At 31.7% G+C, this 17,115-nt stretch overlaps 1 protein-coding gene across 1 annotated transcript in view; it reads right to left on the minus strand.

Moving 5' to 3' along the window:
* The window catches only part of LOC145258293 (uncharacterized), a 220,479-nt gene that overhangs the window by 91,073 nt on the left and 112,291 nt on the right, over positions 1-17,115 (minus strand). The window contains exons 18-23 of the mRNA XM_080116327.1: positions 16,539-16,659; positions 12,206-12,309; positions 7,629-7,734; positions 5,935-6,049; positions 2,883-3,025; positions 277-391 (exon numbers count right to left, since the gene is read on the minus strand). Coding sequence (XP_079972453.1) covers positions 277-391; positions 2,883-3,025; positions 5,935-6,049; positions 7,629-7,734; positions 12,206-12,309; positions 16,539-16,659 — 704 coding nt within the window. The remainder of the gene's footprint in view (positions 1-276; positions 392-2,882; positions 3,026-5,934; positions 6,050-7,628; positions 7,735-12,205; positions 12,310-16,538; positions 16,660-17,115) is intronic.

Here is a 17,115-nt window from a genome sequence, read left to right on the forward strand (position 1 = left end):
AAGAGTGTTTTGGTCTAGCTTGAATTGAAATAAGAAAATTATACGAATTTGGCTTTTTCCCATCTTGTATTCAACGTTCTGAAAAGAAGACATAATTTTAAAAAAACAATTGTAATTTAAATGTAATTTAAGCAACAAACGCTCTTTAAAATGTTTTATAAAGTACAAGTATTATAACGAAAACTCATTTGAAAATGCATCATTTGAAATCAAAATTAAAAATTTCGCAAGAACTTTCTTGTCCACCTCATATAAAGATAGAAAACAAACACTTACGATCCAAAAGGATCGCCCTCCCCATCTTCACCTTGCACGTCTATAGATCCTGTCACAGTTAGTCGGGTGTCAGCATACAATTTTATAACTCCTCCACCATTTCCACCAGCCCCACCTGTGAACAAAATAATTATAAAAAGAAATAATAATAATAATAATAATAATAATAATAATAATAATAATAATAATAATAATAATAATAATGATTCTAATTTCGTTTATCAACGTCCCTCTGGAAATGGGATGGGATTCATTTCCAGACGATTTCCCTCAATCCCGGCTTTGAAGTCGGGATTGAGGGAAATCTTCTAGAAATGAATCCAATAATAATAATAATAATAATAATAATAATAATAATAATAATAATAATCAATAATAATAATAATAATAATAATAATAATAATAATAATAATAATAATCAATAATAATAATTATAATAATCAATAATAATAATAATAATAATAAAATAATAATAATAATAATAATCAATAATAATAATAAAAATAATAATAATAATAAAAATAATAATAATAATAATCATAATAATAAAAATTATAATAATAATAAAAATAATCAATAATAATAATAAATAATAATAATAATAATAATAATAAAAAATAATAATAATGATAAAATAATAATAATAATAATAATAAAATAATAATAATAATAATAATAATAATAACATATTAATAATAATAAAAAAAAAATAATAATAATAAATGTAATAATAATAATAAAAATTATAATAATTATAATAATAATAATAATCAATAATAATAATAATAAAATAATAATAATAATAATAAAATAATAATAATAAAAAATAATAAAAATAATAATAATAATCAATTATAATAATCAGTAATAATAATAAAAATAATAATAATAATCAATAATAATAATCATAATAATAATAAAAAAAACAATAACAATAACAATAATAATAATAATAATAATAATAATAATAATAATAATAATAATAATAATAATGTCAAATCATAGACTTTGCTGTTCCTGCTGATGACAGGGTAAATATCAAAGAAAAGAAAAACGGAGAGCTGGCCAGTGAGCTTAAGAAGATATGGATGATGAAGAAAATCAAGATAATACCTATAATAGTAGAAGCACTGGGAACAATCCCGAAAAACTTTGAGAAAAGAATGGAAGAAATTGGAATCAGATGAATGGATGGAAAGATACAACGAATAACAATAATGAAAACAGCGAAAATATTAAGAAAACTCTTGAATGCGGAGACTAATACACATGAACGGGCCAGACAAGCTGCTGAAGAGGCAAAACATGGAGAAGCGTTACATGGAACCAAGAATGACTCCACAAGGATAATTCAAGGAAATGTAGATAAAAATGTAACGAAGTCACAGACACGTATGTGAATGACCAAGCCGTAGCGCGAGGTGACGTCAGTGGAGGAAGAAGGAGAAAAAAGAGAAAAGAGCGTGTGTCGGTGATAGAGTTCTTTTTTAACCAGATGCTGGCGTGAGAGAGACTTTTAACCACATGGTGGCATGATAAGACTTTTAAGCACATGTCAGTGCGACAGGAACTTTTAAAACAAGATGCAACCCAAACTTTTAACAAAATTATTCGATAAACATGCGTCGTGGGGCGAGCTACAGACATAGCAGCTGGTTGTAGTTGCAGACTAGGAAACTGTTAATTGATATTGAGAGGAAAAGAAGGGATGTGACCATGTTGTTGCAGGCTTGGAAAATATGTGCCAGTAGTTTGGTGATGAAATAACCGTTAATAAATACCTTCTCTTTCGACTGAAAAACTCAAGTTGAATTTCTTTCCTTTGTTTCTTTGCGAGATTTTCGTTCACAACGTCGGGTCAGAGTTAAAATGTAATGGACACGTTACAGAAATTCACAGAAATAAAGTAAGAAAAAAATCTTCGGATTTATCATATCATTACATGATCTTAACTATTTGTATTATATATTATGATTGTAATCATTTCGTCTAATGACTTAAACGATTTGCCTTGCATCATGTTATGTTCTTTAACTATTTCTCATATCATGTCGTGTTGTGATCTTTAATTCATCATCTTAAACTGGTCTTATGCCACAATTTTAAACTATTTGTTTTATCAAGCCACGTCATTTTATTTATAACATCATGTAATGACTTTAAACCTATGTCGTCATCATGTTATGATATTAAATGTAATGTCGTCATCTTAAACTATTATCTGTCATGATCTAAAGATCTATTTGTTTTATCATGTTATATCATGATCTTAAACTATTAGCTTTATCATGGTACGCTATAACCTTAAACTATTTGTCTAATTATGTCATCTTAAGTCCACCTTCAAATTACCTGATCGCATGTCTCGTGTGAAACTGCAAAAATTCTAATGCTTCTTCCACTCGTGTTATATGCAATAAAATATATTGATATTTGAAACACACAATGTGAATTACGATAAAATATGTTTCAAACTTTTACTACTGCTTTGTAAGGCTCCAAGTATTCACCGTCGATAAAGGAAACAGAAACTTTAAACGTATATGCATTGTTTTGTGTCTATTTAATTTTTTATGTTCATACAGAAACCAACAAATGTTTTTTACCACGTGGACTCTTAGTCAGATCAAGAGCGTTTCCCCCACTACCACCACCGGAGCCGAGGTACGCATAATGCAGTTCTTTTACGCCGTAGACCATACCACCAACACCGTTACCAATCGTAACACCTTTCTTAGTTCCATTTCGTCTGCAAAAAAAAAAAAAGAACAGAATAAACGATCATATACTTGGACGTCTGGAAAGTTCTGTCTCTTTTCGAAAACTGCGAATAAAATTTATATATTTGTATTAAAATAATGTTCATACAATGTCTGTACTTACAGAACAAGTTATGCATATGGCAAACATACAGTTGAGAGGTCCTTATTTATTTGCTCAATATATGTCGTTTTCTTGTGGATTTTTTGAGGTGATGATTGATATTTGGATTACTACTATTCTCATTTTTCGTATTATTCGAATACTGCTGTTCTCATCTTGAGTGATTTTCACGTTTCAGTTAATGTAACTTCCAACCTTCTTCAGGCATATCTTTCGAACTCGGAAATCTTTCTGTCCAACTTAGTAATCTGCACAAAATTTTGAATGAAACTTTTTATTTAATTCCGGGAGGGAAGAATGTGATCTCTTTCTGTTAGTAATGTCGACAAGATACACCTGAAGAATGTTGGAGGTTACATCGACTGAAACGTTGTGAAAATAACACTTAAGATGAGAACAGTAGTCTGAATAATCTAAATAATACGAATAATCAATCCTCATCTAAAAAAATCAGAAACATATTTCTCATGCTGGCTGTTATATACACAACGTTTCGGCCAATGTAGCCTCCTTTTGCAGGTGCATTTTTGAAACTAAGGAAATTTCAAGAAAAACTTTAAAATCTTTGTGTCGAGAGATTAGATAGAAGATTGATACTTTTAATACAATATTGTTGGAAATTTATTTCTTTTCGGACAAATACGACCTGGTAGAAAAATAAAGGCAAAAATAAAAGAGTAAAATATGGGAATGGAAAGAAATAAGATCAAATGTGGTCTTGTTTGAAATGGAAAGGAGAAGAAATTTATTTTACAGAAATTCCTGCGGGGAATTACAAACTTTCTACAAATATTTTCCTTACGAAGTAAGAGAATAAAGGAAACACTATAAAACACACTATAAAGCATACAATAAAACACACTATAAAACATGCTATAAAAAAACACGATAAAACACACTATAAAACGCACTATAAAACACACTATAAAACAAAATATAAAACACACTATAAAACGCACTATAAAACACACTATAAAACACACTATAAAACACACGATAAAAAAACACTATAAAAACACTATAAAAACACTATAAAAGACACTATAAAAATACTATAAAAACACTATAAAAAACACTATAAAAAACACTATAAAAATACTATAAAACACACTATAAAAACACTATAAAAATACTATAAAACACACTATAAAAACACTATAAAAAACACTATAAGAAACACTATAAATCACACTATAAAAACACTATAAAACAAAATATAAAACACACTATAAAAACACTATAAAAACCCTATAAAACACTATAAAACACACACTATAAAACACACTATAAAAACACTATAAAAACTATAAAAACACTATAAAACACACTATAAAAACACTATAAAAACACTATAAAACACTATAAAACACACTATAAAACACTATAAAACACACTATAAAAAACTATAAAACACACTATAAAAAACTATAAAAACACTATAAAACACACTATAAAAAACACTATAAAACACACCATAAAACAAAATATAAAACACACTATAAAAAACACTATAAAAAACACTATAAAACAAAATATAAAACACACTATAAAATACACTATAAAACAAAATATAAAACACACTATAAAACACACTATAAAAACACTATAAAACAAAATATAAAACACACTATAAAACACACTATAAAACACACTATAAAACAAAATATAAAACACACTATAAAACACACTATAAAACAAAATATAAAACACACTATAAAACACACTATAAAACACTATAAAACAAAATATAAAACACACTATAAAACACACTATAAAACACACTATAAAACAAAATATAAAACACACTATAAAACACACTATAAAAACACTATAAAACACACTATAAAAACACTATAAAAAACACTATAAAACAAAACAAACAACTTTATAAAGAGTTTACACAATTGTCGTTTAAACGAAAAAAAAAAAAATGAAAATATGAATATTTTCAGATGTTTGAACAAACAAAATAATAATGGAAAGTTCTCACAATTCTCAAGGGATACAAACAACCTTCGTCAGTTTAAAGACTTAAAAATCCGTCCATTTCCTTCCAACGTCCATACCTATACAGCGTGGATAAAATTGTTCAAAGAAAGAATTTAATATCTTTGTTAACCCCTATGTTGCTTCGCACAGAGTATTTTTAAAGAAGGGTGTGCTTTGAAAATTCACACGATCAGCAAGATCGAAATTCCGGTCTACTCTCAATATCGGCTGAATCCAAAAAGAAAGAATTTTAATGATGGACTTTCTGACTATTCATGAAATTACTAGCGGTTTGTACAAAAATCAACGTGTTAAAAACAAGTCAATAAAAGTCAATTAAATACAACGTAAAATATAATGTAGAATACAAATGTACAAGTATGAGACACATGATACTCCTTTTTCATTAGTGAACCTTCCGGGCCACAAGTATAATGCACATGGTTTTTACTTTTCGTTAGCTACTACACTGATGTATAGGAGTATATAGAGAGTGCCACTCATTCCTTATAAGTCATCAAATTTTATTCCATTAATCATTTTAAATCCCCTCATATTATTTATCATCATTTAACTGGAATCCACCCTCGAAGGGCTTTTAGCCTTGGTAAGTGGTGACTCATTAATAAATAAAATAACTTGTCATCATTATCTATATTATGTGAGAAAAAAGTATATTTTTGCAAATCTCAGGAAATCATATTTCTAACAACACAATGATTTCTCCGAGGTCAAAAGGTGGGGGGGGGGAAGAGTTGAAAAATAAAAGAAAAAAAGGAAACGAACCCTATGGATCCATGACCTCCTCCTCCTCCAGGAAGGCCGCCCCGTGCAGACTGTGTTTCCCCGAAACCACCACCACCACCACCGCGATTACGATTATGGTCAGTGTTGCCAGAATCTGCAGAAAAAGAAAGAAAAGTATTAAATTGTAAGACAACATTTATCAAGATTTTAATGACAAAAGGAAGATTGTGCAGCGTCAGATTCTCAAAACAGAAAGACTTTATTTTAATGGAAATTGCTCCAGACTAGGTATGAAACTACTTGATGTAAGGGGCTAATGCCTGAGAAAGATTTACCCGAACATGTAGTTGCTAAACTTGGAAAAGCTACTATAAAATATTGATTAGTTTTATGAAGAGGCGTTCAATAAGTAACGCCCCTGACCCACTTATTATAGCAGCAGAGCAATGAAACTTAATACAGTTATTAGTCTTTATTGGCTTAAGAAAAACACCTAGAATTACACATTTCTCTCATTGTTTAATGTAGCTCTGGAGATCGTATTTGTAGAACATCCTTGGTTGATCTTCCAACCACGACGTTACTGGCAATCAAAGCTCCATTATCTGGGAAACGCTTTCTTTCCAGAACCAATTTCATTGCTGAGAAGAGGCGAAAGGTCGGGAGAGCAGGTGGGGGGGTAGGAGGATTTCATTGCTACATGTCCATACTTCTGATCTGGCGACATACAAGTTGTGGACCAGAGCGTTGTTTTTTAAAAGGAGGATACCTTTGCTGATCTTACCTAGATTCTTGATTTTGATAGCTTCTCTTAATTTCCTTAAACGTGAAGCATAATAGACTCCTGTAATAGTGGTACCCTTGCTAGTGAAAGGCTACACCCTTATCGTTTTTATTAGTGGGAGTCCAAGTGCTTCCACTGCATTGATTGGACTTTGGTCTCTGAATCATAGTGATAGACCCAAGTTTCGTCCTGTGTAATGAATCTTTTGAAAAACTGATGCATCATCTTGACATATCTAATTCATCTTTGAGCACTCGATGCGTTCTCGCTTCTGAAAAATGTCAGCAATCTAGCAATCCATCTGACCGACTATAGTTCATGATCATTTGCATATGCATAAAGATGCATATGCAAATGATCATGAACTATAGTTTTCACAGACCCTGTACTAATTTTGACCTATTGGGCCATTTGGCAAATAGTCATGCATCGATCTTCCAAAATATCAGTTTGATAAATGTCTTATTAATGGCAGAATAAGGTGGAGACTAGGCCTGGGAGCTGTTTACACATATTTGAATTCACAATGCCAGCGTTTTATGAGGTCATATGATAGGACATCATTACCGTATGTTTCTTTTATTTCACCAAAAGTGTGGTGTGCATCCTTTCAAATACAAAAAATCTGAATTAGTGTGAGACACTTAACAGGTTCCATTTCACACCTAACTCAGTTTAAACACCTGTAAATTCGAAAACACAATTAGTTCAAAAGTGTAATTTGCCATATAAACCATAGAGATATAAATCATTGCACATATATATTTCAGATATAGTAAGTGGGTCACTGGCATTACTTAACTAGCACCACTTGCCATATATTTTATCAAGCTTTAAAATAGCTATCAAATTTTTGCTCCAAAAGAAACAAAATTGTAAAAATACCAAGTCACGTGACTTGTTTTCAAATATGTGTACAGACAAAAGCAGTGGTTCAACGATAACTTACCTGAATGCGATTCTCCTTGGTTTCCGTTTCCACCATTATCATTGGATGGTTTGCCTCCCCGATAACCGGCACCTGCTGCTGTCAGCTCTCCATCAATCTGGATCATCTGGAAGACATAATAAAAAGCAAATGCATTTGAAGAACTTTTCATTTGTTTTCAATTTCGTTTGACACCAAACGAAGCATATAAGAGGATACTTTTATTAGAAGACAGATTTATAGAGGTCATCCTCAGTGGAGAGTTGTTTAGCAAGATGTTTGTTCACATTACATTTACATTTTTTGACATGTTGGTACAGTTGGAGAAACATGGAACAGGGAGGGATTTCCAAAGGCATGCGGTCTGAGATAAGAAACTATTAAAGTAGAACGTTTTTCGGCATTCATTATTGTTGCTAGTTCGTCATGGGCTATTTATGCCGAGAAGATAAAAATGTAGTAAGTTCATCGGAGCGCTTATAAAAAAAGGGATGTAACATTGTTGTGATGGGACAGGAGCTGATATTTGTTAGACCTTTTAGGTTAGAGACTCTTTTTTGCACTTTATCAAAGAAATAGACGATGGTTGGTACACTTTTTCTCCAAAACTATTGGGTTGATCTGACTGAAATTTTGTATGAATCCTTGTTATCATAAGGTGCAGTGAATTAAGTATTATGGTATCCATTCGCAGCATAGTTAGAGATTGATTACCACAATAGGAATTAGTTACCACAATACCAAATTTTTAATTAATTAGCACATTAGGGATTGCATTTTTAATAGAATTTTAGCATAAAGCATTCATTCTAAGACAACAAGCTATAAAATTTGTTTTAACTGTTTTTAATTGTTTTAAATTGTTTGTCAACAATAGCATTCCGAAAATCAGTTTAATAAATTTAACGTTTCTCAGGATATTTAAGGACAAGTTAACGGACATGTTGGTATGGGAGGTTAAAGGTTATTATGGAAGGCCAATCAAACAAGAGGTTACTGACTAATATCTATCTGCAGGGTGAGAAAATGATGCCTTCTACTAATTCATTGACTATTCTTAACTATTTAAAACATTCACATTCATCGCTACATTGCTCACTCTAGTTTGATTTTAAGCTAATTGCTTTTCATTGCCTTCTGGAGTTACTGCACCGGCGTTACCCATGAAAATTGAAAAAATCAAGAAACTCCTGCTTCCTCCAGTGAACCCCATATAAGTATTTTTAATCGAAGTTTTATCTATTATGTATTCATTATTACTAGAAAGACTCTTCAGAAATGCCACAGTACTTTCTATATAAATTTGTATAATTTACTGTTAAAAATAACGTTCCTTTTGCAAAACTAAGTTATAATAAATTACTGTTAGGATTAATATTATTAACAAAAAATACTTTTCTTTGTTTTTGCAAAAATAATTGTCATTGCACGCTAAAAATTCTTTAAATAAATAAAACCAAAATGTTTTTATTTATTTAAAATTGTAACAATTTAATTCTTTTTAAAATAATTAAAATTCTTTGTCTTCTTACAATAAAAATAATCTTCATTTAAATATTCTTCAAACCAATACAAACGAATTGCCACTTTGTGAAATGTATTTGCTTAAAAATGTGCTGTTTTAGTCTATGGGACGACATAAGTTGATTTTGGAACAATTCATAATAAATTGATATATTAATTTATTGCGAACTATTATCCTCATCTCTATTAGTTGGTGTTTCACGACTTTTTGGCCAACTATTCCTCTGGCTTTTGTCAGGTGGTAACCGCGAGTGGACAGGAACTCCAAATCTCCTAACTGCATTTTCAGCAATTACTGCCATCCATAGTTGTTGTCGTCTCAGCACGTTTTGGCCAAGTAAGCCTCTGGCCGGCTTTGGGTAGGATTGAAACCGCTATCTTCAGACAATTCTCACCTGGAACTGTAGAGACTCAACGTCTCTATCAACTGCGCCACGGGCCCCATAGGGCGATCAAAGTTGGATTTTTTGGTTTTATAAATCCACGTTTATTTATTATCTGATCTTCCATTGATAGAGACGTTGAATCTTTACGGTTCCAGGTGAGAATTGCCTGAAGATAGTGGTTTCAATCTTACCCAAAGCCGGCCAGAGGTTTACTTGGCCAAAAACATGGTGAGACGACAATAACTACGGATGGCAGTGATTGCTGAAAATGCAGTTAGGAGATTCGGAGTTCCTATCTTGTTGCGGTTACTAGTCCGCAATAAATAAATTAATAAATAATACTCATCTCAATAATGAATTAAAAAAAAAATGATATATTTCGAATTGTTTATCAATAATATTTAATGTATGTGCTGTATATACAAATAGTGAATGTACTAGTATCTAGATAAACCTGATCCCTTCATCTTTTCCTCCAAATAGCAGAGGTACTAACATCGATTGGTAGCAGTTGCATAAAGGAATAGTTTGAAGAGGCAATGACAAAGCTTATCGAAATGGGGGACACACAACCAAATCACCTCTGTAGAATTATTTTTTTGCCAAAAGAAAATAAATCAAGGAAACAATGTTAATCACTCCTTCTGATTAAAATCGAGAATCCAAAAGCAGTTACTATAAAATAATTTGTTAACAAATTCCATTAAATAAAATTTTCCTGATTTGGAAGATTTGTAAAAAAAAAAAAATAAAACAATTTTACGTTTGTTAATAGTATAAATTAACTTCTTTGTTCAATTTAGATGTGTGGCACAACAGCCGATAATTATTTATCTTCTAATTATAACAAACATCATGCAACCGTTATTTCATAGCAAACAGTTATGTTGTGTTGCTAACACATAGTTGTAGCACTAGACATAGTAAAGTTGAGTTCTAAATTTTTTTAGTGGTTGTAATAGATATTAATAATGATTTTACATAATCTGTGTGTTACATTTTATTCCTATAAAATTGGTCTTAGCATCTTTGTAATAATACAAGCTGTACCTACTCGACATAAAAATGTTTTCATATTAACAGTTTTCCTAGTAGGATTACATAATAAAAAATGAACTGTAGTGAAGTATGTTATTGTAGCACCAATAACAAGGTGCAACAATGACAACAGAATCAAAGATTGATATGTCAGCTTAAATACTATTTAGGCCCAACTTTTAAATTCTCAACAGATCATACTGACTTGTCTCCCCACAAGGGCAGTTAGAAACAAGATCTGTTTTTAAGGTAGGGAAGATCCAACTCCCGGGAAAAGGCACTGGATTGGGACAACATTAAAAATTGCTTCAGTCAAGAAGTTTTCTTTCACAGATCAAGAACAGAAAAGATGAATTATAACATTAGAACAGATACTATACTTTGATTCTAGCCAAAAGCCCAAGTATGTAACTTTATGTTAGATTACATGTTCTCTTAAGTCCCTACCCTAGTTTGAGTTTATGGAAGAGATTCTCCATAAAAGATCATCTCATCTACCTTGGTCAATAGATAAAATACACTCAGTTCTTTTCAGCATGAATTTCTTCTTTCTACATAATATAGAACATTCCTCACCATATTATTATAGACGTACCTTATTTCATATTGCACTATTTGTACCGACCCGACATTGTCCGGGGTCAATTATATTCAAATTTGCTTTGTAAATATTTTTATGTTCTGTAAACATGCTTTTCTTTTTGTTTAAATTAGCTTAAATGCGCTGAAAAGGTAAATAAAAAATACTAACAAATAAGTGATTTTACTGAGATTATTTTTCTTTTTAGGTGTTTAGTTAAGAATGCCACCACGTTAGCTAACTGTCGAACCAGACAGCTTTTTAAATAAATTGTAGAAAAATTATTGTGTTAAGATTTATAGCCAACTGTGATACTGTGGGCATCCCCACTCGCAAAGTATTAGAAAGAGGAAATGCCATAACAAAAAGAGGAAATAAGTTTACCAGCAGAACAAAAGTATAAGAAGTGAGATTAGTAGAAAGACAATGGGGGGAAGTAGTTCACCAAAGCACACAAATGCCAGATGAAATAGGATTGTTAATCAAGGTGTGATGGTTACTGGGCAAAAGACTGTAGATAAAGCTCAATATATTTAGAGTTAGGTTACAGGCAGCTTTAGAGTGGAAGTGAGTTTTACGACAGCTTACGACAGTTAGAGACAGTTTCCAGGCAGTCTTGAGTTGGGGACAGTAGATAACTGGCGGCTGAGAGAGATAGGAGAGATTGGGGTTAAGCCAGGTGAGAATAAATTGTGCTGAGAAGAAAATGGCTAGAGACTGACACGACCAGACATCTAGCATGGACAACATTTCAGGATCCCTTTTCTATATTAATTGACGTTATCACACACACACACACACACACACACACACACACACACACACACACACACACACACACACACACACACACACACAGAGTTATATCAAGTACTCATCTTGTGTTGTTTGATTGTAGTACAACCACAAAAGTGAGTCACGCAAAACATGATACAAAAATAATGAATGAAAATGGGCTAGTCAAAATCAAGGTTTGATTTGTCAGCTTAAATGCTGTTTAGGTTCAACTTTTATTTTCTGACAAAATTAATTTTATATTTTAGATTAGTCAGTGATTTAAATTAACATACGTTGGCAGTAACTTCCAAAGATCCGTTGGTAACTCCATTCCAGCGGGTGATGAAAACTTTTGTCCCTTGTTCGATGATAAACCGGCTGATGTTGCAATGAACACCTGGAAAAAAATACGAGACAAAAGAACAATTTAATTATATTTTATAAACATATTTTTGTAAATAAAACTTCAAAAGAATTATTAAACCTAAAATTCGAGCTGTTGTTATTATGCACTTACTGTTGACAAATTTGTTGGGATTCAAAGAATTTCTAATGACAATACATTATCACACATTATCAAGGGAAATAACTCACAAAAGAATTTCTAATGATAATACTATACGTACACATAATCAAGGGAGATAACTCACAAAATAATTTCTAATAACAGTTGTACATTTACTCATTATCAAGGGAAATAACTCACAAATAAATTAACATCATATAGATAAGTAGGGGCATTCCATGAGTCATAATTTTGATAAGTTGAAGAAAAAGTAAAGCCAGACAATCTTTTTAATATTGCCACTTGACGAAATCAGAGTAAAAATAAGAATACCTAGGGCGAGAATCGAACAGACAACCCCTGTCTCTTATTGCAATGCAATAACTGATTGACTCATGTCAACCTGAATCTAAATTCATATAAATAACTCATGATGGAGTTGAAGTAACCTTTATTTTATTCTTAGTTAGTACCACGATAGTGAGGATCAATGTCACTTGGTGCAACGGATGAAGGTGTTAAGGTGTTAATTTTAAGTGGCAGTCTTATGGAGGTTGAAAGTTCAATTCACACTACTGGCGATATTAATTTCTATTTATGAGATTTATTGAATTCTGAGAAGTAATAAATTTTGGATAGGAGAAAAATTTACTTCAAAATTAGCACAAATGCTTCCTTTCATCCAAGGTCGTAACTTTTAGAAATTACTGGAAAAATATCGATATTCGAAAGATATCGTAATTCGCATCTCAAAAGCATGGATGGGGGTACATTCAGTATGGACTTCGAGACTGTCTGACAAACTGAAAAGGCAGTTCTTCAGGGCAGTGGTAGAGTTTGTCCTTGTTTATGGTGCTACAACCTGGACACTCACCAAAAGATTGGAAAGAAAATTAGAAGGCACATACACCCATATTAAATATATCTTGGCAAAATCATCCCATGAAGCAGCAACTTTATGGCAATCTACCTGCCATATCTAATACCATCAGAGAAAGATGCCTACGATTTGCCGGTCATTGTCTGAGGAGCAAGCATGAATTGGTGAGTGATGTATTGCTATGGACTCCACGACACGGACGCACAAGCAGAGGACGACCTAGATCCACGTACATCCAACAAATAGCACACGACGCCAACTGTGAACCTGGAGATTTGAGGCAACTGATGGAAGACAGGAAACTCTGGAGAAGAAGAGTCACATTGGTCCGGGCAAGGAGCCCGTCATGATGATGATGATGATGAAGCAATTGATCCATAAGGCAAATACAATATGGTAACTATTAGTCCAATATGTAAAATAGATTAACTGATTGACTGATTCCTCTGGGCAATGATAAAAAAAGGAAAAGTGCAAAGAATATGAAGACTTCATTTCCATCTTTTTTAACTACAGGCTTGTGATGCAAAGTCATTATTGAAAAATGCATCCATTTTAAAAATCTTTCATGATGGATAAATTATTTCTTGAAACAAATTAAAATCAATATCTTAACACACAAAAAGGCATCAAATGTAGAAAAAAAAATGAGATTAGCTTTTCTTATCAGCCACAGATTTGCTGCTGCAACGTAAATCATTATTGAAAAATGCATATATTTTAAAATTCATATCCACATGATGATGTACTAAATCATCAACGTAACAGCATTATTCTGCATAACTCATTAACAATGCTTCTAAAGCACAAATGAAAAGCAGTGGATTAAGTACAGAACGATGATCTACTCTTACTTTAGCATTAAAGTTATCACTAGCAGCAGCTAGCTTGAAGTATTATTTGTTTTTTAAATAACAAAACTGTTTTTGCCCCCAAGTTACTTTAAGTACAAAAGTTGTAGCTTAGTGGAAAGCAATAATAAAAAAAAAACGCAATACTTTTAATGGCATGGATGCAAAAGTTCTAATAATGTTATTTAATACTTAAAGATATTAGCAGGGTTACCCTGCATCACCTGGCGTCATAATTTCCATAAATTCTGTTAAGTTAAACAGACAAAACAAACAATCTGCTTAATATTGTAATTTGAAATGCCTATGTTTCTTTTGATATGAAATCAGAGTAAAAATAATTACGCCTTGAGTTTAGATCGAACTCATAGACTGCCTCTAATTAGGCATGCTCATTAATGGACCCACTGAGCTGAGTAAGAAATAAACTAGAATTAAATGTAAGTCAATGAGAGAAAATAATAGCCAGCAACACGGTGAATATGGAAAAATTATATCCTCTAAAATTTACCTCATTTAGTGTCTATGAGGAAATTGGGGTAGATGGAAGTGAGAGGATAAGAACTCTCACAACTATCTTCATTTATGATTAAAAAAACTGAGTTATTGATCAGGATTAAATATTAAAATCTGCTTTGAAATGTCTATGTTCATTTTAGAACAACATCAAAGTAAAAATAATTATACCTCCCAGTGAGAATCGAAATCATAAACTCATAATCTCTATGAACGGCGCGCTAAGTGGTCGACCCATATGTCAAATTTGATATGTTGATGTTATTAATTCAATATATAAAGAACAGACTGTCCTCTCTTGCTCTCTTTCTATCTCTTTGTCTTTCAAAGAAAGAAAGAAAGAAAGGAGCAAAAGAAAGTGAAAAGACACCAACATTTTCTTCCTTTTTTCTTCAAACACAACTGCTGTTGCTGCGGCTGCTATCTATGTGATTATTGAAAAAGCGTCCATTTTTAAAAATCTGATGCGGATGTATTATACTTACTATTAAATAAAAGGAACTTTGTGTGTGTGAGAGTTCGTTCCCTATAAATTCAGAAACATCTTGGCTGATATTTTCGAAATTTCACACAAATGTACTTTATGTATTTGTAATGTTCTTAGATAGGTTTTGTATCGGAATGTTTGAATGATAATCGAAAAAAAAATCATGAAAGAATGAACAAGTGATTTTGACCAAAGTTAACACCTTACACAGCCTAACATCACAAGTGCATTTGAGAAGTTTTATTACCACACAAGCAGAAAAGTCCGACATATAAAATCAACAGTAGTTTGTTTATTATGACAGGGGCACGTTCGAAATGAATGTTTCTATTTAAAGCACAATTGACCCATAATACTTCAGTTTTTTATTTTAAACTTAAATTCAAGTCATTATTACCATACAAGCAGAAAGGTCAAGCATACAAAATCAACAGTAGGTTCTTTGATATGATAGGGGCGCGTTTGAAATGAATATTTCTGCTAACAGCACAATTAAAGCATGATACTAGACTTTTGCATTTTAAACTTTAATTCAAGTCATCTTCTATAATATAAAGGGCAAAAATCTGTTTAAATTTATGTATGTCTTTCTGTCTGTCTGTCTGCCTAAAACTTTTGACAGACGCATCGGAACGTAACGAAACCGATATCGTTTTAAACCTTGAACTTTCGCACGACAAATATCGAAAAATTGGCCCAAAACATTAATTCCTTCACCCTCAACTGGGCACTTTTCTACAGGGAGTGGTCGCTTTTTTCGCCGATATTTTCGAAAATATCGCCTTTTTTCGATTATCTAGCCTTAAGTTAAACCTACGTCACTTCCGGTTTGGCGATGGGCGCAACAGCTAACGCGTCACGATTTTTTTCTTCTTTTCTTCCTTCACAGTATGGGTTTGAGCCTTCCTACCTACGACCACTTCTTTTTTTTTTTTTTTTTTTTTTTGCTCAACACACACCTCCAAACACCCGTGAACCCAGGCTAGTTATATATAAAAAATAATTTGATAAAATTAACAACAGGTTCTCTACAATGTATTGTGAACTAGTCACTGTGGGAAGGCATGTGAAGATTACTCCTGGTGCACTGCAATATTTCCCCAACTAGAGCAGGCAATCTATCAATTTGATCAATTTTTTTTGAAAATTTTGATGACAATAAAAATATGGGAGTGTGAAATATTCGTTGATTCTCATTCAATCCCAAGAAACAAAAATCGAAATTTTTTTTTCTGTTAAGAAATTTGACAAATATTCTGAGAAAAAAGAGGTGAATCCAAACCAAATATTTATTTTACAAGAAGAAAATTATTGACTACTAAAATTCGAGAAAGAGACTGACTTTACTTCATATATTACATTAAGTAAAACAACAATATTCCTTCACCTGAGATTTGACTTAGCGTCTCTGGGATCCAATCTTGGAAGAAGTGGTCAATTCCATTACATTTCTCTGGCAATTTCTCCCCAAGTTCATAATGTCCCACAAGACCACGTTTGATTTCGTCCTAAGCAACAAAAAATAAATAAATAAAAAAGAGAAAAAGGTGTTAAAGAGTACCTGATAAGAAACAAAAGTCCAAACCTTAATTGTTGTAATGAAATACCTTTAATGCCATTTTTGCATGTGGACTTTCCCATGGGTAATTATATATTCAGTAACACTTTAGAAATACAAGATAGCATCTCTATAAATTAATCAGTTGTCCAAAACGTAGCACAGAATTAAAAAAAAAAAACCTTTAATGAACAAGATTATTTCAAGTAGAAAGTGGAACAATGTTTGAATGAGAAAAAGGAAAAGTTGAAAGTTCTTTGGTCTGTCAAATGTTGGCCAGTGGTTATCTTAAAGCGAAGATTGTCTATGCTTGTGTTATGTTGTTGGTTCCGTTGCTGGTGTTATGTTGTTGGTTTATGTTAAAATAGTTCATAAAAATGTTATCTTAATGTTATCATAACTAACA

The sequence above is a fragment of the Euprymna scolopes genome, chromosome 33 (assembly GCF_053919585.1).
Source record: "Euprymna scolopes isolate OS-2025 chromosome 33, ASM5391958v1, whole genome shotgun sequence".
Lineage (NCBI taxonomy): Eukaryota > Metazoa > Mollusca > Cephalopoda > Sepiida > Sepiolidae > Euprymna > Euprymna scolopes.